Source organism: Trematomus bernacchii, unplaced genomic scaffold, assembly GCF_902827165.1.
Source record: "Trematomus bernacchii unplaced genomic scaffold, fTreBer1.1, whole genome shotgun sequence".
Classification (NCBI taxonomy): Eukaryota; Metazoa; Chordata; class Actinopteri; order Perciformes; family Nototheniidae; genus Trematomus; species Trematomus bernacchii.
This window is the reverse complement of record NW_022988050.1, coordinates 5,729,828-5,752,202: the sequence shown is the minus strand read 5'-3', so window position 1 is coordinate 5,752,202 and position 22,375 is coordinate 5,729,828. Positions and strand designations below refer to the sequence as shown.

The 22,375-nt window shown below is 39.8% G+C and overlaps 1 protein-coding gene across 1 annotated transcript; it reads right to left on the bottom strand.

Annotated features, from left to right (window-relative positions):
- Window positions 1-11,637: 11,637 nt before the first annotated feature.
- Window positions 11,638-21,173, bottom strand: LOC117473853 (G protein-activated inward rectifier potassium channel 1-like). The gene is made up of 3 exons (XM_034119781.1): window positions 20,299-21,173; window positions 13,012-13,228; window positions 11,638-12,649 (listed from the first exon to the last, which is right to left on the bottom strand). Exons 1-3 carry the CDS (start codon window positions 20,965-20,967, stop codon window positions 11,982-11,984), a joined length of 1,554 nt encoding a protein of 517 aa, XP_033975672.1. The 5' UTR covers window positions 20,968-21,173; the 3' UTR covers window positions 11,638-11,981.
- Window positions 21,174-22,375: the final 1,202 nt, after the last annotated feature.

The window sequence follows — 22,375 nt, the reverse complement described above, 5'->3', positions numbered from 1 at the left end:
ACTGTATTTTGATAACGTCTTCTTGAATCTTAAGTCGATAGAGAAGGCCCCTTCTAACCCTATAATCTATGACGCTGATAAGCACTGATAATGTCCATCCAATGGGCTGATACAATTCAAATCAGGTGCTCTTCACCACTTCAGCATAATGAGAAACTGGAAGCTTGACGGCCTGCCTTCCCCAGTTATGGCTGCTAAGTTATGATTGGAAAACTGGAAAACTCAGGGGGAAACAGTCTATTGCAACTGTTCAATCTAAATGATGTGTTTCAAACTTACATAAAGTCACCAGCTTCAATTAGTGGTGGAACTTATAACTCTAACTCTGGATTTTGCTACTGCAGCATTTCCTGATTTCCATTTTAACTGAACAAATGCCCTGTGTGACCAAAGTAATTGTTTGCTAAATTCTCCACATGCAGACCCAGCTCTCCCCTTAGAGCTGTGCAAAGGCTCTGTGCAAATAGGCTTTGGAATCAGAGCCATCTGCTAACAGTAGTTCCAAAGGTCAAGCCATGGCAAAGAAAAAATCAAACAACCAACTTTTTCAGCAGAATATTGATTTGTCATGGGAATGATATTCAGAGGAGCAATTTCATCCGCCTGTTTCTCCTCTGTGGTAAATTAGAGCGTAGCAAGTGCATTTCAGGACACGGGACTCATTGTGAATACTGATGAGACAGGGAGGTGCAGCGGCTCCTCCCCAAAACTGGAGCGGAGTCAGTTAACGGGTAAATCCACTTAATGTAGGAAACCATACCCGACCAAATACACAGTGCTTGCTCAGCGTATGTGTAAATGCCTAAGATATATCTGTATGTTAAATAGTTAACAGGCCATTATTTTAATATTGCTGGATCTTTTTTTGTGCCTTTTTTGCTTCAACCAAATGTGATTATATAATCAGAAAAGTATGCATTTTTTCATTTCTGCTTATTAAGTCTTTAAATATGGTCATTAAAAACAGCAAAACATGCATTTATTCATAACATGCATATCTGCACTTGACTGTGTGTGCAAATCTATAAGCTGCAAGCATCTGCAGATCAGTCTGCAGGCAATCAGCTCTAGCTCATTGAAGCATGTTAGCAGCCAATCTATGTAAAACACGTATAGCTGGAAAAGTGAATTTCACCCCTATAGCTAAATCAGTTACTGTAAGATAAACTCTTTTTTAAATAAGCAGCACCACATTAAACTCAAGTTTTTACTTTCACTCCTCTTGGATTGTAGAGGTCGTCATTAAATACATCTGGTTCAATCCAAAGAATTGCACTAGAAGTTGTACCTTGAATTATTGCTGGAGGTCATGGTTGCACAATGTACGCGTCTTGCAAACCGATTTCTGCTTGTCCTTATTGCAGGAATTACTTAACGGTTCAATTGAGCCAGATGGCAAAGAACTCTCTGGAAAAGCATTTAGCATGAGAAAGCTATTTTTTACCCTGACAACGACTCAGCTGCCATATTGTCTTGTTATAAACTCACATGAGCATACGGTGCATGCAGCTATTTTTCTCAAGGGCATTTGAACATGTAAGCCCGTCTCCTCTCCTGCTGATAATTACCACGATGTACTGCAGTAACGTTTGACACAACATTCAGAAACGGAAAAAGATTTCCAACAAATCCTGGTGTGAGCAGATCACTCGACCCACTTTACTGCCACTAGATTTCAGTCTGTGTCACACTATAGTCTTTAAAGCTCCCTGAGGACATCATTTTAATGCTCTTTAAAGTTTTATTACGGCCCCTATAAAAATAAACTTGGTTTGACCTCAACAGCAGATATGGGTTGAACAGAAGGACACACGTTATAGCTGCCCCACCCACTGCCTGTGCTTTATAGCTCGTATTTGCTGTGGGGCTTTGTGATTAATATGCCTAAATACATATATTTACCAATAACTACATTAGTGTGTGATATTTTAAGATGTCCCGCTGCTAAGCTTTAGTAATGAGTGTGCCCACAAGTAATAGTGTCAAAATTGCTAAACGCCAGAGGACAGAATAGATGACTTTTTAACCACAGATGGCCGTCTACCTCACCAACTGGGGACTAACGGTATTCCCTCAAGTACAAGTGATTTTACTGCATTAGCTGCTTTAGCATGTTCCCCCCCTCACTAATCACAGATGGTCAGAGCAAGTGTACAGGAGGAGTATGTGAACAACAAGAAGCAGAGACCAGCCCAATAATTAATAGCTCCATTTTATTCCAAACTCAAAAGGAGTCACATAGCTCTAACAAAATGTGGATAAATGTCACATTCGATTGAAATGTCCTGTGTGTGCCTGACATTTTGAAGGCCCCCTATTAAACTGTTTTCCATCAATATATTATAGGTCTCAGATATATACAAAACATGTCTCTGAAGTGTTTGGCTCCAAATACCAAACAGATCATTGCAGCATCCCATAATCCTCTCTGTTTCAGCCCAAAAGTGCTGATTCTCTGTCTGTTACTTTAGATGAAAATAAGGAGCCACTCCCCCACGCCCCTCTGAGAGATATTTGGTTAAAAAGAACACAATGGTGCTCTAGGAGGAGATTCAGGTGATAAGGTGTGTGGGGGGGTTACCTTGGTTGGTGATTGGCTAATGGTTACACAAGCCAAAAAATCGTTATGACATCATAAAGTGGCCAAAATCTGATCAGCTCATTTTCAGGCAGGTTTTTATATAAATGGATCAGGACAAAAAGTAAGCTAATATTTTTTCCTCAAACTTTCAGAATCTCTTTCCACAGAGGGGACACATGTTTATGTATAAAATACATGAACAAGTGGATTTTGCATAATAGGTGACCTTTAAAGCTTATTCTTTAATGAAAAGAAGACATTCACTACATTTTCAGGATTAAACTCCTCAACCGGGTAGAGTAAGTGACAAATAATAAATAGTTTATGCCAAGCGGGAACCATGTCATAGTCTTGGCAATCAGCTTTCCTGTCAGAGCGCCATGGAGAAAAAAACAAAGATACAACGATTGCTGCTGTCTGAGTAAATCCCATGGGTACATGCGTGGTAAATAAAGCAGAGCTAATTGCTTGGAGTTACTTCCAATAGATTGGGATACTGGGGCCAGTGTAATAAAGTAGACTGCTGTAGGAGCGAGAGGCATTACGGGAAACGCTCACATGTTCTTGTATAATTCCCTTTTATTTTATAATCCTTTTTTACACCTGCATGATGTCATATCTGTTTATACTCTTAGCATTATTTATTTTGTAAATGCCTGGCGAAGTAGCTAGCTTTGCGATGTCACGGCTGTTCCACCTGCTATTACCCTGATAAGCGAATAATCTGCTTTGCCAAGTTCGACTAGGATTGAAAGGTCAGTAGCCGCGGTACAGATGACTCACTTTCCTGCCTTACCAATTTGTCCCCGAACCATGAAGTGATTAACCTCACCCAGAGGCTGTAAATCTGCCTGGCAGGAGTCGGATAAGTAGGAAGGTTCAGGGCACAGATGCAGCTTCTCCACAACTTATGTCCTGGCTAGCACTGCATCATATTCCCAGAAGACAGCCTGGCATTGTGGCCGGTCTGGGACATGTGCACCCAACATTTGTGTGTTAGCCAGATTGAAGAGCTTGTTAGCTCAGCTGCTGTTGTTTCTTGAAACTGGCAAATGTGCTAGACAGCATTTTATTGGTCATTATTCTGATGCAGAAAGAGCAAATCTGTTTCTGAGTTTGGCAGGCTAACTCCTTTAGTCATGACTAATATTGTTTTGAAAGATACTCAGAATCAGAATCAGAAACGGATTTATTGCCAAGTAGGTTCACACATACGAGGAATTTGACTTGACATACATAAAATATAAAACAAAAACTCTCCATATAAAACAAAAAATCTAATATAAAACAAAAAATCTTTAAGGACACTGTAATAAAATATAGTTAGATAGCAATAAAATAAAGCAGTAATTTACAGCGAAATAGAAATAGAACTGGACTGTTAGTGCTAAATACCATTTTGTCAGGAGTTTTCTTCACTGTCATGTTCATTCAGATACAAACTACCTATTTCAGTGATTCTCAAACATGGGTACTTGTATCGCAGGGGGAACTTCTGAAGTTTTGCCAGGGCGTTACATATAGAAATGTAAGTACCCAAATCAATCGTATTATTTTAAAGGAAGTTACAATTTGATTTGAAAGTATCTAAAATCTTAAGTGGGCCATGGCACCTGGAATATGTTGCACTCACTGAAAGAGTGAAAACTAGTTTACGCAAGGAGAAAAGAAGGTTAATGGCTAAATGGTTGAAATAGTTGTCAAACAGTAAGTGACGAAGCTAAAAGGATTAAAGTATTGGAAACATGACTGAAGCAGTTAGCTGAAATGAATGTATGGTTGAAATGGTTTGCTAAAAGTAATGGCGACATGGTTGGAACGTGCACCTTCTGCCACTCGAAATAAAGCATGGCAGTAAGAATGCAGCCAAACGACGGACTTTTCTGAACCACAACTGAATCATTTTGTAACATTTAGCCACTATTATATCCACTAAAATATGCCCAGTTTAAATTGTATTCACAGGTTGTGACAAGGGCTGTGGGTTACCTCTGACAAAGAGAGTTGGGAACCACTGGCCCTGTATCATTTTATATTTTCTACACCTTTTGAATTTCCAATGAAACTATGTTATTCCTGCCTGGATCATAACGCATTCAAGTCAGTTGTTTCTTTTCACTTCCTTGTAGAAGTTAGTTAGTACAGTAGTTGAAGACTCAGATCAACACTAGCAGCTCCCATCTCCTCTCAGCTCTTCTGGGAATTACCTGCTAACATCTGCAAAAATTATTGAATTATTTATCAAGTTTAATGTGCAGGAAACATTCACCTCTCAATCAGCTGTCACAGCACTGCGCTGAATAAGTCTGTGTTCTCAGCTAATTCGATTTATTTGTGTTGGAAGCAATTTCATTTGATCGGATACACCTGAACAAAGCTTGGAAATGCTGATTGGAGAATATTAAATCCAATTCAATCTACGAACATGCTGTGGGTTGATAGATCTGAGCGAGACTAGAAATGTAATAAACCATTTCATAAACAACCAGCAGTGTTTGTTGTACTGTTTTCAGTACTTGCAGATGTACTAAAACAATGAAAAGCTGACATCTCATGTGTCAAAAACATCTGTTACAAACTTGTCAGAATGATGGAAATGAAGCCGAGACATCTTCCTGTCCCAGAAAATATGTAAATGTTCTGAAAATATGTAAATGTTCTGGGACAAGGAGAAGTCTTCATTTTGGAGCTTCTCTTTGAAGATTACTAAATGATCCCACATGGTATTGACTGAATGTGTTACTAAGGTAATCCAGAAAGGGAAGATGCATTCATTTGATGAAGAGTGAAAACTGTTTGGGCAATGCAAGGTCTTTTAGGAGATCAAAGGTGTTAGTGCGCCATTCTTGTCAAGGACTGAAGCTGAATTTCCTTTTCACGTATCAAAGACAGTGCACTAATGGCTTTGTCACTCACTGAAGGTCTCACCTGAATCAGAGTGGAAGCAGAGCTTGTGTGAGGGAGACAGAAAAGAGTGCATTTTATTTGAATGGATGTTGAATAGAATGAGTTTGCAACTTCACAAAGATACCGCTTTCCTGCAAATGCTTAGATTTGTCAAAGAAGTAGAAGATAAAGGATGATCACGCATTTAATCTTTGCATCACGAACCGCATTATAATATGGCTCTCAGGCATTGCACTTAACCTTAAAATATTCAAGTCATCTTTTCTATCTAGTGGAAGACAGATGAAGTCACACATTTATGCCGGAATGTCTTCCCCAAGCAGTGCTTTTCACTTATTAAAACATCAATCAAATGTTTATTTGACAAGCACGCTTTTCACAAGGGACATGAACATGCACAATCATTTTCAATCATGTAGTAGTTTGACTCCGACCATAAATGTTTTGGTTGGCTTCACTAACTCCTCGCTAAAATCTCTAAAGGATGGATCCCTTACATTTAAAGCAAATAAAAGCCCCGTGAAGACAATGACTCTTTTCAAGCAGCAGCCACCGCTCCTGAGGTGCATATCTGCTAATGTGCGCTGAGTGATTGTGTATTCACAGTAGTGGGAAAGTAATTCAGACGTTTGAAAAAGTCTTGGTGGGAAAACCCAATTAGGATGCCAAGTAGGGGCATGTAATAAGATTCTGCCGCTCTGTAATGGAGTGACAGGGCTGGTAATAAGGCAGCCACATGTTGAGCTGAGCAGATTTCAATCAGAGTCGCCCTGGGAAGCATGACCTGCTTCGAAAAGAGGATACAACACCCTCCCCTGCTGGCTAGATGATTGTGTAATGTTACCATATAGATTGTTAAGACATAATTCATTGTAAAGTGTGTACAGTTCACAATAAACATACAATAATAAACTTAAAGACTTTTTCATAAAATATCCATGATGGACTTATAATCGTCTTATCTAAAGCTGCCACGATTAGTTTTCAGTTGCTCATAAGAAATAAAGAATTAAATGTGTTCAAAATAACTTTTTTTAAACTCTTAGTTTCTTAAACTTACAGGTAAGTACGTTTTTTTTTCACCCGAAACTTTAACTTAGTTTGTTTTTGTTTTAAAGTGGACCTATCATGCTATATTTGAATAATATAGTATAGGACCATACCTATATAAGGCATATTTATACTTTTTTTTTTTCAAAATACCAAACAGATCATGCATTTTAGCCATGCCTCATTTCGCTCAATTTGAAAAATGTTAGCTCTTAGCAAGGGTTGATTATGTGAGCAACAGCACCATCTAGAGGCCTGGCATATGTACTACATCGTCTCCAGCGCTTTCGAACGGCAATGGCCGTGGCTGTCTCCTCCTGATTGGTGGAGTTGGCCCAATAGACGTAGCGCCACCGTCCTGACGTCAGGACAGTGTTCAAATCTGGATCAGTTTTTATCAGATCCGTTGCAGCCCCTTTTTTAGAGATTTGGGTATGGAGGAAAATAGAGAGGGTTGTGTTTTCTGACACTTGGTGAGTTCCCTGGAACACCGGGGACACATATTCATGTATAAAAGACGTACAAAAGTGCATTTTGCATAATAGGTCCCCTTTAAGTAATCGATATTCAAACCTGCATTAACACATTGTTTGGCCATCAGTGCAAACAAACTGTAAACGCATTACAGACGAATATCCCCTTGTAAAGTTGCTAAACGGACAGTAGTAGTTGCAGACGGTTTCCTTTTTTTACATCTAGCAGATAGCGATCCAGCAAATTCCATCTGTTTCATTCTGTTTCTCCTGAGGGACATATCTGCCTCTTTAGCTGCTAAGTTCTCGATTATTTTCACAAGCTAGTTGTCTGCCATTTGGTGCTGAGCAGGTGGTTTTTAGAGATGTTTTCACAGGAAACAGCTGCAAACTGTTCCCAATACAATCCTGCTGAAGTGGTGGAAGTGAACCAAAGCATTCGAGTTAAACTGAGAGATGTGGAAATGCTCCATAGAGCTGAGGGGAACTGCTGAGTCGGGGGATAATTGTATGTTGGTCTGGTACCTTAAGCGACCCCTTAATGTCAGTTTGATTCAGGTGAACGGTGAGACTGCTGCTGAAAGGACTTCCTTATTCCCTCAGGGATAACTATATTCTTTTATTGTTGAGGTTTATCACAACAAGGTAATAATACTGGGCTTGAAAAGACATCTGAGATTGCTTCCCTTTTAGTGTTTGCACTAAATATGAATACATGCGAGAAATGGATCTTGAAAGAACAATGTTTCAAGTGCTAAATGGTTTATTTTTAAAAAATACTTCCACTTGCACCCTTCAGACTTAAAGAACATCAATGAAATAAAGAGCACTTGAATTGACGCACAGTGACTCAGGTAGAAAGCAAAGAAAGTAAAGTAATTGAGATTCTGCAGGGGGAGCCGAGCACTATTTACCCAGGCTGCCCAGAGCGAGCCTGTGGGCACAACACAGCTGACACCACAAGTCAATTATGCCCTCTCCAATCTGTCATAGTGATCCAATGGAAACTTTATACATCTCTCATGACCAACTGTGCATTTTCTGTTGAATACATATCCCTAGCACATTTTTGAATGATCAAAATCAAAGGTTTGTTTTACAGTTTTATACCCTGTAATATTATTTTTCTGTTTTTTTCGTGAACAAAACAGATCCCTCAGGGAAATGTTCAGAAGTTTGATGGTTGCTTTCTCAGTGAGATCAAACTCATTTGACATTTTCACATATATGAGCTCATAGATACAGATTTGTTCACAGCTTCTGGGACCTGTAAATGACTCTATCAATGTCCAAGAGGTACAGAGCTGAAACCTCACAGCCCAGTCATGATAGCCCCGGCTCACAACTCTAATGGCGCCGTGCTTAAGAGAAGCAACAGTTTCGTGCTCATTGACTATGGATGAGCATCTGGTCAATGTGGATGTGTGATCTGATCTCTGTGCTTCCTCTGAGAGCGCCTCACTCTGTTTCCCTATGCTCACAGGTAAACATGCAGCTGTACAGCTCCCAGTCACGCTCTCTAGCCACATCTGCATCTATGTTGGCATACAAATACATCCTCACACTCTGACTGACTGACTCACACCCTTGTACACATGAAGGAGAATAACAATCGTAAATCACACTGATTAATTGTTTTGGACTTTTAAATATTACAATTGTGAATAAGTCTCTTTAAGGGTAGAAAAGAATAACCAATATTGGAACAAAATCGTGCCGCTTTTGCTGCTGTATCTGATGGACTTCATACAGAAAGGTCAATGCTAAGAGTTTAAGATAAAGAAACAATAGCACACTAAAAAATATGAATGTGTGGAACAGTGTTGTTTTTCAAGTATTTTCACCGTGTGGTTATTGTTGTGTGATAATCAACTATCTGCTACCTTCTGTTGTAAAAGTCTGTTCTTATTCGGCTCAGCTTTTGAACGCATAGGATTTCCATATGGTGCTCAAGAAGTAAATGTACTTTTTGGTTGTTTACTGTTTGGTTGGATCTCATCCAATTATGTAGAATATATGGCCTGATTGTGACAGTTAAATCAGACCAGGGTCATTTGCATGTTTATTCTATAGATGTAATAACCATTATTGTACCAAGGAAGTGTCTCTGAAGGGAAAATTAGACCAATCCATTCCCCAAACACAATTTAATGACAGAAGAATGAGCAAAACAGATTTTCCTTTACAGTTGAATCCATCATTATACTGTATTACGTCTGTTTGAAGAATGGCCTGTGATTTATTCTTCCCCCTTACATTCATCTGAGCTCATTTTATCTTTAGCTGGACAGAGGTCATTTTGCACTGTCAACGAGTAACATAATCAAATGTATGTTTTAAGCTATTGTTTGCAGTATAACTAATTAGTTCTGGACATCCTCTGATGTGCAATGTCTGGCAAATTGCCCTCCTCTGGTGCACTTCTATCTTGATAGCCACAATTAAGACCAAACTAATTCCTCATTTCCCCTGCATGGTTCAGCTCCCTTTTGGTACTTTGGGGTTTATTACTATTGCGTTATGTAGGCAGCATCCTGAGTTAAACGGCATAATAATGTTGTACAAGAGTGTCTAGCATCTTCTTCAGCATGGCACTCGTCTAATCATCTGCAAAGAAAAAAAAAGGTATGCTCTTCCTTGATTGTACATTGTGGTGTGTGGATTTGTTTTATAGGCTAAATATGTTGGTTATTGATGACAGTAGCTTTCAAAAGAATGGGTTGCTGCAATATGATACATGTAGCACTAGTGTAGATTGTCTCTGAACAGTCTGTTGTCTGCAGTGTTTTATCTCGAGCAGTGTTTTAAGTCCATGTCGAGTATTGACTTGCCTGCAACCTCGAGACTGGAACGAATAAAAAGTACCTAGTCACATCTACAACTGTTGCTAATGGAACATCTAGTTAAGTTGATTAGAGCCATGTCGTACCATGCAGTGTTCATACGGTGCCACTGACCAGGCTGGTGAACAGCATTACATCTTTAAGATACCGAACATTTAAATGATTAGCTGAGGTTGCACCCAGATTAAGGCTAAGGGCTTTCATTCTAAGTAAGCAGCGTAAAGCACATTAACAACGATAAATCAGTAATAGTTTGAATGCCACCAGAGTATTTTGTCTGGAGCTACTCTGTACTTTTTCCCTGATAAAACTCACATTCATATTTAAGGCTTTAATATGAAATAAAACATTTGAAAAAGACTGAAATACCACTGGGTTTTGAAAGCTTGATTCTGTCCAACAGAGAAGATGAATATTTCAATTTGGTCAAGAAAATGATATACTCAGCACTTGTATTTTCAAATAATTTATTATTAAGCATTTGCAATATGAAGTTTTAACGTTCCTTTATATGGCAATAATAAGTATCCCCTGATGTCAGCAACCCTGGATTCACAAATATTTGTTTTGGATTTTTATAAATCAGTTCATGATGAAAGAGTTCTAAATTAATCTGGGATTACATTTGTTCAACCATATATACATATACGAGTCAATGCAAAAGCACACACTGCACCAAGGGGTACAAATAGTTACAATTGTACAGTAGTAAAGATACAAATAAAATAGGCATTCAAACAAACAAATATTCAGTACAAGTGATAAATAAATATAGTGTATCAACCTAACTTGTTTTAGGGTTTCCCTAAATGTATTACCCATTTCAGTTGGATTGACCATTAGCTAAACCCTGCTTTGTCTTCCAAACTTTTAATCTCTTTATTTACAATGATGGCAGATTTAAATTCTTATTTGTATTTAAACAATGGTCCTTCATTTTACACTTAAGAGGTAGACAAATACAGATGTCTCATTTGTAGCTGGCAACCATCCATTTTTCCAGCTTTACGTAAATTAGCAGCTAATTAAGCTAACATTAGCTCTGTTAGCTGAATACTCGGTCTTCTGCTGATTTTTAAAACTGCTTCTTATTACAATTATTTAAAGAGTTCGTAAATATGCGCCTGGTGTCAACATACATGATATTGTGCTAAAACAGTGAGGGTTAAGCTTATACATCCCTGTAAAAAGTAAACAACCACACTAGTTAAGCAGGATTGGGTGGTGACGTTAGCATACCCTGCGAGTTTCCAGTATCAGCATTCACACAGTGTGGTATGTGCTAGCTGTGAGGGTTTTTTGTTGACCTGTAAACCCCATAAACTACTATTAGGCATGATACATACCGTGCTCCTTAACAGTCGTTTAGTTATGCAGGTATGCTGTGGTACATGCTGACGTTTGCACCTCATTTGAGACTAGAGCACATATACGCACGGTTTCCCAGACGACCAAACTCTTTAAATTCAGAGGTATCACTCTTATATAGAAACTTAATTAAGTGGACTCACTAAATTTGGCCCTTGTTTGAACAAAGTTACAAATGTTTAACTCCTGACCACACCCCTTATCACATCCCTGGTCAGTCGACTGAAAGTCCACAACATCCGGCAAATCTTCCCTTATGAAATAGGGGCACAAAATGCCCAATGTGAAACGCTTGAGGAATAGAAATCCCAAACTTGACAGACTTGCAGTGCCTGGTTACTGATTGGACAATCGCTGTTTGGAGGAGGGGTTTAGCGAATGGTGAATTCCAGATTAGTCTTATTTATTACTGCCACTTTGGTAATTAACGGGTATAGTCTTTTAAGATAATAAAGTATGTAATGCAACTCTAAGAAGAAAGACAGTGAAAGAAACAAGGGAAGTGTTTAAAGTCAGTGGGGGGCACAAATGGTGATCTATCAAAAATGACTTACAGTATGAGCGGATGGATGGCTTATTGGCGTTGTCCTTCTATTTGTGGCAATGGACAACTAAGTAGAGAGCCCCTAATTAAATGTAAAATACTGGCCCAAATCTGCAGAAAAAAAATAAAACTTGTATCACAGTAGTCTTTGTTTATATGCAATGCCCATCAAGCCTGATTTAATTTCAAAACGTCTTAAAAGTAGTCTGCAGAAGTCAGCGGTCAGCGTTCATTCTGCGCAGTTTGGCGGGCAGGTTGTCCTCTGGCCGACCCCCTTTTGAGGGAATCTGAACCGGGGTTGGAGCATAAATGGTGCTAATGGCTTTAGGCAGTCTGTGTTTATCCATCTCACACTCCTCAACATCTCCATCCAAGGACAGCAGCTGGACCTGCTCATCCAGCTGTTCTTTCTTCACAACGGGGATGGAGCTAGACCTCAGCCTCTGAATACTAAGTGGAAGGTCTCCTGTGCTGGAGGCCTTTCCCCCAGGCAGGACTGACCCTGTCTTCAGTCCCCGCCAGTGGTGCTCATCTTTAGTGGAGTTCATGCGCTGGAGTTTGCTCGGTAGCCTGGATGTTTTGTCATCTACGTGGTCTGCATAGTCGGCTGAAAGGAGCCTTTCTCTGCGACCTCCACGGCTACTGTTTCCCAGCTGGGGAGAGGAGCTGGTCAGTGCGGCAGGGAGCGAGTTTGCCGTCGTCAGAGAGGACTTCTCCTCATGCTCTTTGACGCTGTAGGGAGGGATATTGACCTCAAAGTGGTTGTGGAATTGGGAGTAGTCGACTCTGAAGAAGCCCTCCTCCAGTGACATGACGGGGAGGAAACGATGGCCCCACAAGACTTCATCTTCGGTGTAAGATGTCCTCGCCTGGCATGTCATCCCTAAGATGGAGTGAAGAGACATAGAGAAATCATTTAACTACAGACACGAAAAAGAAAGGACTGAGAAATGTGTAGAAAGTGGGCTATTAAATCAGAATGGACAGACAGCTAGACAGGGAACAGAAATGAAAAGTGCATAATTGCTTTAGGAAAAATACAGACAGAGATGGGAGGAAAATGTATTATGACAAAGATGTACTGTAGAAGTGCTATTAAATAATTAAAGACCATGAAATTAAACATTCCCTTAAATATTTTATTTTATATTACTGAGAAATGCTCTATGCCAAAGGCTAAATGATGATGAAATAAATGTTAAGGGAATGGGAAGTTAAGTCAAAGTTATTAGGGAATGCTCGAACCAGTGGTTTCCACGATGCCCTCGAGGATGACAACGATCTCAAACTCCTCATTCATGAGTGAGCGCTGCGACAGATCAAAGAACGGGCTCTTGGTGTTGATCTCATGGCAGATGGTTAGAGGCGACACCAGAAAGAGTTGGTCCGCCCCCGTCCCAAAACCCACATCCAGCTCGCACTGGTCCAGGGGAAGGAACTCGCCCTCTGGGGTTTGCCGAGACTGGAAAACAAATAATGATGACATTTAACATTTCATTTATTATTACAAGAGAACATTGAGAATCATTCTGCAACCTTTTCTCTAAATTGTGTAATTAAACCACCACTGAATGCTTTGTATTGAATTTCAAAATCACTAGGTCTATAGCCCTAAGTGTTTGATCTGTTCTTAATGGTTGTAGTTTGAAGTCTTAGATTATATTATTAACTTTCTTGGGGAGAATTAAAAAAATAAAGATCAATATCACTTTCATAGAGTAGTATCAATCTCACCCCAACACTTGATAGGAAAGGGAAAGAGGGCATTTTCCCAAAATGTATGTTTTCTTTGAAATCATTATTGTGGTTTTAATGAAAGTGTCTGTTCGACAAAGCAGCTGATATTAGCCTATACAAGATGGCAAATAGAAAACCTCCAATATTCAAGTCACGTCTTTGTTGTAATGAAATAACAATAATTGAAGGCTTCATCCATTTTGCTTCAGGATATGAGACAGTTTTGTTGAATATTATTTTCCACTTTAGAGGACATTTTCCAACCATAACCCTTTAGAACTACTGTATGCATGTATTTTTTTGCAGGTGTATAACCCTGATGGGAATGTAACTGAAGCTGTGTTAAAGGTCCCATGAAATAGCTTTGAGAAGCAATTTTCCTGTGATTAGACGTAGTTCCACATGAAATAGTACGTTTGGGGTGGCAGCTAAAGTAAGGAGGGAGTTAAAAGCACAAACGCAGGCAGGACAAAGCCTGCAAACTAAAATTGATCATAGTTGTTCAGGATCAATTCCATCATCCAAGCCGCAGGATTTATTTTTGATGTTCCTGCAAATTGATGGCACTTAAATGCAACCCTCTGACCTTCTGCTTTAGTGCTGGATTGACTCACCAGACCTGGACGTTGTGTAAAATGGGAAATTTTATTGGATGGGATTTCTATTTTTGAGTTGAATGAGTCAACAAAAAAAACTCGACCCTTTTTGCCGACACGAGGATGGCTTTTGATGTAAAAATACAAAGAAATACACAGAGAGAAAAGAACATTCATTCTCAGGACCTTGATGTTGTTTGCTATCCACTTACTGGCAGACATGGGTAAAGGTGAGAATAAGGGTGTAAAGCTATTCTGTTTGACCACATGAACATTGGTAACACTTGTAGTTTAAGACAATAATATTTTACTATCATTAGAGAACTTAAAAACTCTCTGTGGTAGCCTCACCTCTAATAAAGGTGAAGACACTAGTGCTAGCTCTGGAAAAACTAAGCTCAATCAAATGAAGTACTTTTTTAAGTGTTGAATTATACCATGGAATGAGGGAGAATGCTTAAACGTCTCTATGAGCTTATATATATTAAACGTGCCTTTATTGCAAGCCTCTTACTGCAGTTGATACAAAGAAAATTGTGTTTGTTTTACCAAGAAGGACACAAATAAAAACCCTGTTCCAACCCATTCAACCATCAACACTAGTGAAAACAAAGCAAAAAAAAACTGCACATGTCTAATCTAAACTAAGTAACATTCTGCTATGGCTCAATTTGAATATTTCTCCCTGATGCCTCATGCTAACTTGTATGCAGAGCCGCCTCCCTGGTCCTTTGAGTGAGGAGCCACTTGGTCCGCAGATGGCAAACAAATTGTCATTTGTATTCACAGTGATGTTGAGGAGAGAAGGGTGTGACATTTCACAGGAAGACGTCTGTGCCCACAGATCCCTGGCGTGGTGAGGGAGAGTGTCACCCATCATGCTGTATCAGTGATGGCCGCTCACTAAATCTGCAGACAGGACGCCTATGTTCCATGTCGACTGAAGTTAAATCAGAATGAAACCCTGAAATCTAGAAGTGTGGGTGTTTTGAAAACAACAGTTCTTAAGTGTGGATGCCTGGGGGGGAAAAAACAAGAAGGGAAAAGCTGTAAAAAAAAACACACACACCAACTCCTTGTCCTTAAATCAACCACTCTGTATATTCTTCTACTTGATACACTTCTTCATGGCATTTCTCATCATAAAAGGTGTAATAGATGCAGTGTAAATACCAAGGAAGGGATTATTGGTTTGAAAGTTATATAAATAGTTTGACATTTTAGATAATATATGTATTTGCTTTCTTGCTAAGAGTCGGAGAAGATCAATTAAACTTGTTTTGTTTGAAAGCAGTATCAATCTAATCCAATGATTACTTTAAATGCAAATCAAAATCGGTGTCATTTCCAGCAGCGTATGGTTTATTGTTATGAATTGTCGATGTGTGAAATATCTGTTAAATGAATAGATGTGCTAATTATTGCTGCTTCCCTTTGATATTTTCATATAATTGCACTTTGTGTAGTTAATTAACCCACTTCCTGCAACATGCTCCTGCATCTAATAGAGATAAGGTGAAACAAACAGGCAAGCATAACATTTAAATACAAGTGTAATGGTTGTGTGTTTTTTTCCATATTGCTTTTGATCACCGTTTCTTGAAAAGCTTCCTCCCACACCTTTAAGTGGCAGAAGCACATGACATCATTTTTAAAAGCCTGTTGTGATTATATATTAATTAATTTATTTCTCCAAATCATTAAAACATTTAAATTGTCGTTGATATATTGCAGGCAGGTGTCCCATTTTTCAGCAATGCTCGTTCAAGGATATGATTTTGGAAACCAATTTCCGGGGAAGTCATATTTAAGCCAATTCTAGTCGTGAGAGTTGAAGCTGCTATTTTTCAGACACTGTTCATAGCTCCATCGCAACAAAATTATACCTCCACCAAGGAAGGCGGCTTGACACTAAATGGTTTTAACAAGGTGAAAGCTTTGTGTTCGCTAACCGTCGCTAAACAGTCAGTGTCACAGGGGGGGAAATTAATGGCCTTTAGAAGCGGACCTGATAGAGGGGGAGTGCTTAATTTACCGAGCCACCTGAGATTCAGGTTGAGTGAAAGCAGGCCCTCTCCCTGGTGACTCACTTCCTCCTCAGAGGCAGAGTGTGTGTGTGAGTGCGATGCAAAGACACACTGACAGTGAAAGTTATAACAGAAGAGTGTGTGTGTGTGCACCTTGTTTGTCTTTAATGCATCTGTGTACGTGTGTATGTGCAGCTGGAACCTTTGAGCTGGACATCAAACGTAATGCTCACACAGGCGTCACTTTCGGGCTGCCATTCCCAATCTCTCGACAGCACCATTAAAGTCTTTCTCTCAGGTCTTCTACTCTCTTTCTTCACCACTTTCCGCCTGTCCTTCAGAGTAAGACAGTGGCAGATGTGGCGAGTCACGCTCGTGTGTCTGCCTGCCTAGCTAAACGCCTGCCTGTCTATCTGCTACTGTCTGTCTGAACTAGCCCTCATCACTGATCTCCTCCTGTGGACCGACCCACTGAGACGAGTGTCTGTTGACATTGACGAGCACCGCCCAGCTGTCGCTCTATTGCTTCTTTTTTTTTAATTGCGCACTTTTTAGGCCGGGTGCATTCCTACATGCACTGCTGGCTCTACTACCTATATATTAAACTCATATTCTGTCAGTGCACCACTGCATTGTATTGATTTATTAATGAAAGCTGCATTAATATTAATGTAAATTCAAGGACAGTTATCTTCTAAAGTTAATATGCATTATGAATGTAGAGAAAAGCACAGTGCTGCTAAGGAATAATGTTTGCATGAATAATTAAAATAACACAATGAAGTGTAGTAAAGTGTAGAAAAAGAAAACAATATTTATCTAATAAACATTGACAATTAGTTGTGTGCCTTTAATTTTCTTTTCTATTAAATATTGTAATGCCGGTATCAATAACTGTTTTGCACACCAAAAAGTCACAAATAGTAACAAATGTATAACATTTTACACTTCCACCCAAAACCTGTCCAGAATTGGTGAAAACACTTCCAGGACCATTGGCCCCTCCCACTTTGCAACTGTATTTACGACACTTTAAGCCTCAGGCCTTCAAATGGTTCAGAAAAGCAAACAGCCCTGGCATTATATATGTATGTACTATAGCCAGGGGAAAAACATCTAAAGCATATAGACGCTGCATTAATGCTTTAATTTCCATTAAAAAAACGCTATTTATTTTTCTGTTAAATTCCATTAAACATTTTCAGGAATTCAACTGTTAAAAAGGTTGAATTAAAGCATGATGTTTCCAAAGTCAATTTGTAGTCAATAATTGTGTTGAACAATCGTAATCCCTACATGGTGATTTATTATTTTTATGCCATAATCTACCAGCCCTAGTTTTGACAACATGAGGATGAGGACAATAGTCTTACATCAAATTCTGAATCAATATAAAAAAGTGTGAAAATAATAAAGCTGAAAAACTGAACTCACTGCCCCAAAATATGCTTACTTGGTTTGCTTGTGTTTAAAGCAGATTCCCTGACAGCTCTGCTTGTGTGTTTTCTTCAGTGTTGAAAAGTTAGAGATGCAGTCCTGCGTAATGAATACATGACATTGCATTGTAAATAACGTGCCTGCTAATCAGGAATGTGACTAACTTTATCTAAGTATCCAGGTCCCGTAAGAATTTACAGCCCATGCCGTTCCCTGAAAATTGATTGCAGTTGCCATGTCACTGTGCGTTTACACAGCTCCATCACTTGGATTTACTGCGGCATGTCTTGTATCTCCAGTCAGCTTTGTTAGGAGCCCACCTAACAATGACCTTGAGCCGTGCATCGCTGGAACACAAGCCAGGTAGAGCACAACGAGGTGATGTAGAGTCACTTTACTGTAGCCCAATGCTTTATGGGCTCTTAAACATCACTGAGACAGTTAACACACACTTTGAAAGACACATTATAACACCATCTATTCAGCAACAATGTTTCCTGCACAATGCAACCCTTTTAACAACACATTTCATCTAGAAGCCAAAGAAAGTAGAGGTTTGACCTTATAATAGGGTATTATATAATTGTAGAAGCAGAACAATAAAAGAAAAATGAAACTGCACTGTACAAAGTTAGTTGTCTGTTGGTCCTCGCGGCACGAATGATTGCACACGGACGTGATGCTTTTTAGCGGATAATTAGCAAAGTCCTGCATGCCTGACCGTCCACAAACACATTTAATGAAAGCTCATCATTTACTGGCAGGAATCCCAAAGTAATATCATCACATAAATGTGATCAACCGATGTCTGTTGAACTACCAAATCACAGAGACAGATGGTGAGAAGTTGAACACTTTAATAAACAAACTTTCCCTATTGCCCTAATTATATTACACTCAGGCAGGTTCATTTACTTAAAAAAAAAGACCTAAGCGGTAAAGGGAAGATTAAGTATGGTGCAGTGTACCTTAAGTACTTGTAATCTACTCTGCAACACACTGCAGCACTTAGTTCTGTTTTAAATATTGTGTGCAAGATTCAGACTTATCCAATAGGCCTTAAGATATACAAAAATAACTAAATTCCCAACTGTGTGGAAGTTCCCTGTGCCAAACAGGGTAATTCTACTAAGGAGATATCTTTATTATTGGTACAGATTATTCAGAGCAAGGTAAAACATGAAAGCATGGTCCTACTACCAATATTCTGTTTGAAATAACTGATTTAATGTGTCATGGACGACTATTACAGAATATTAAACGCTCTAAATGTGACTCCTATAGCCTTCGTAGACCAACAAGAAATTATGATTTGTGACTTGATGATGCCCGGTTGATTAATTGCAATTAGCACACCATATTTGTCTATGCCTTTTGTCGGCTGTTCATTAAATAGTTAATGATAACAGAAGGAAAAAAACGAATTGAAGTGAAAGCTGGAACATTAGCCTTTATACATTGTTGAGGCTTTTGATGGGTTAAACTGGGTGACTTTTATTGCCCTACTGGATACTTTTACTCTCATCAAATGTAAAATGACTGAACAGAAAACCTTATTTCAAATGATATCATATGCCTGGATAAAATCACAGAAGATGAAGTATAACCACATTAATACCAACATACTGGGAGCTTTCTGGAGACTTTCCCTCGAGGTTCAGAAAGTAAACTGTCACTTGAGATCATCACGCTACTCGGCAGAGAAGACAAAAGCACGACTAACTCTCCCTGTCACAACAAAGCACCGCTCTCCTTTAGATATCGGCTAGTGTTTGGACAGGAAAAAAAAATAGAATACATTTAAAAGACATTCCTGCTACGGAGAGAAAACGTAGGGCTTGCAGATTAGACACACAACTGTCAAGAAATATCTGCTTGTGGCAATGCATGTGGACAACATGTGTAGAAAATAAGTGCTGTCCAGCTGTTTGTCAGAAATTCTGCAGAGAACAAAAAGTATTATTGGTACTTCAGAAACCTAATTTAACGATACAATCTTAAAATGCAGTAATCATCGCTGCAGTTTCTTGTAGTTTTGAAATTGACAAAATGTTATCCTCTTCTCTTTCATCACAGCCAGAAGCTCCTTCCATCCTCAGAATACCTTCAGCACTGAAACCAGCCCTCACGTCATGCAAAGGTAAATCTCTTCCTACTATCAGTGCTTCAGATTAGTGGCATTTTGTCTTTATGACTGACCTTAAGAAAAAGTCTTTACTACATTGCAGCCCACTCAGGAAAAGAATTGCTCTGATTGATCGTTTAGTCAATAGGCGTGTATGTTGTCCCCTGAGGGCCCATTCATCTCATCTTAGCACAGTTGAAGGCTATAGGCACACTGAGGGGGGGGGGGTTGTAACTGTATATGCTGCATCCTGTGCAGAAACACAACACAGTGTCCAGGACAAACCCAGTTACTGAAGTATAGTTGCTGCAGGGTGTGAATGGTATCTCATTAAAATACATCTTATGTTGGAGCCTCGTGTTAAACCCATAGCTCTCTACAAATCATAAAGGCCCTCAGGGAGCGCAATCAATTCTGGAGATGAATGAGAATGCAACGCATGACTTGGAAAGCACTCATAAAACACAATGAGCAATTTCAAAACAAATTAAGTGACTGCCAATTAGTCTTAGCCTGGATAATGACTCCAAGAGGCAAATGCCCACTGCGCAAAAGTGTGCCTACTTTTTGAGTGATTTTGAATAAACTACGTGTTTAACTTATAGCTTACCTTGATGAGTTTGCACCTGATTTGCGCGGACACCATATGGCTGTTCCGCAGGTTCCCCACTCGGAACATGAGGCACAACTTCCCGTCCCGCTGCGAAATGACCGCTTCCTGGCTGAACATCAGCGTCTCTGCGCGCTTCTTCGGCTGCGACATCTTGATGAACATGCATCCGATGAGGAAGGCGTCCACGATGGAGCCCAGCAGCGACTGGAAGAGGAAGAGGATGATACCCTCCGGGCACTTTTCAGTGATGTAGCGGAAGCCGTAGCCGATCGTCGCTTCGGTCTCGATGAAAAACAGGAACGCGGAGGGAAAGTTGTACACGTTGGCGACGCACGGGGTGTAGGAGTCGTCGTGGCCGCCGTTGCTCAGGTCGCCCCGGATAAAGGCGATCACCCACCACATTGAAGCCATGACCAGCCACGCGACTGTGTAAGTGAGGATGAAGATGAGTAGGTTCCAGCGCCACTTAAGATCCACCAGAGTGGTGAACAGATCGGAGATGTACCGGCTGGTCTCCCCGCCAAGGTTACCGTGCTGGACATTGCAGCGGCCGTTCTTCTCCACGAACCGCTGCCGCTTCTTCTTCACCTGTGCGGAAAAAGTAATGCCCTGGTTTGTGTTAACCACCTGGTAGTCCTCGCCAAATTTCTTCCGTAAGGCTGCCATTGTGTCAATCCCCGACTTGTGACAAGTGATCGATACTTGTGCAGAATCAGGCTCTTTGCGCAAGTTTGTTCCCCCCCTGCCCAAAATCCATTCAGCGCGCGTCTCGCATCCTGTGAGGTTGAGATGCGCCTCTCCTGAAAATTAATCCTAAATGAGCTGAGATTCTGCGCAATACATGATTCAGATTCGGTCCTTTACGCAAAAGAGTCAGCTGCAAGTGCCAACTTTTTCTTCAGTTGTCATCCATGCAGGAAAAATAAACCACCTTCAAAACGTTACGTTTACTAAAGCTGCATCCAAACAGCTCGATTCAGAGGCTTTGTCCTCGCTGTAACCAGGTGCTGCTTCAATAGACCTGTGAATGTGAATAGCAGGCTACAGTGCGCACTTCTGCCTCAGGGAACACGCTCTTGTAGTGACTTCTAATTAACGATTGAAGGCGAATTGCAGCACGGGTGGTTTATTCCTCTTCCTCTGGGGGTGGGGCAGCTGATGTGAGGGTACAGAGAGAGATCTTGTGTTATGTCTGTGCACAATCAGGTAGATGGAAAACAATGCAGCTCGGAAATAAACCATGGGCAGCCTTTTAGTCTTTAATTTAATTTGTTTCCACATTACTTTTAAAAGCATTTCCTGATGTCTGATAAGGTGGCTCTTATGGGAAACACTGTACTATTAAATTGGTTAGTCTAAGCCTTGGGTCATTGGTGGCTATTTAGTTCCCCCTAGTGTTACTGTAGTGGTAGTAAACCTGAGTCAATTACTGTAAATATGGACCGCATAATTCTTTAAAGAAAACTAAATGTAATGTAAGTCAGTCTGACAGATTGTGGAGAAATGTATCCAGAAATACACACAATTAACAACAATGGGTTATAGCCTATAAACACCAAGTCCCTATGAGAATATGATCAACTTTGATATGATTTATCGCCGTTACAGCTATTTACAGCATTTGAAAATGGAATAACTGCTCTTTTCTTTCCAATGAGCGCCTTAATATGATCACGATTGTGTCTCTTCTGTAAATGTATTAATAGTAAGATATGTTCATGCCCCTGTAAAAGCAGGTGCTGTAATGGCACTAGTCCTAAGAGGAATATCAAGTTTGAATGCATGGACAATGTTGCATTGTAATTTCCTCTGTCACCATTGTCAATACAATAATCTTACAATGACCTTGCTGTGTTGATTAACTGGAAATAAAGGAGTATGGGGCTGGTAGGAAGAACAGACAGAGTGAGACATTTAGTTGGACTAACTCCAAGGGCAGCAGGAAAAGAGTTGTTCAGTTCTAGAAGTGAATACAATATAAGTGGCAATGAAAACCAATTGGAAAAACACTTTTTACTGGATGATTTTGGATTTGGACATAATAAATATGTTGATGTTTTATCAGCAGAGGACA

What these genes read in the sequence shown, in the direction of transcription:
- LOC117473853 (XM_034119781.1), bottom strand. Translation starts at nt 20,967, where the DNA reads ATGGCAGCCTTACGGAAGAAATTTGGCGAGGACTACCAGGTGGTTAAC. An exon ending in TCAGGTGCAAACTCATCAAG is followed by an intron (nt 13,229 to 20,298) that starts GTAAGCTATAAG and finishes TTTGTTTTCCAG; the next exon opens with TCTCGGCAAACCCCAGAGGG. An exon ending in GGGCATCGTGGAAACCACTG is followed by an intron (nt 12,650 to 13,011) that starts GTTCGAGCATTC and finishes ACTCCATCTTAG; the next exon opens with GGATGACATGCCAGGCGAGG.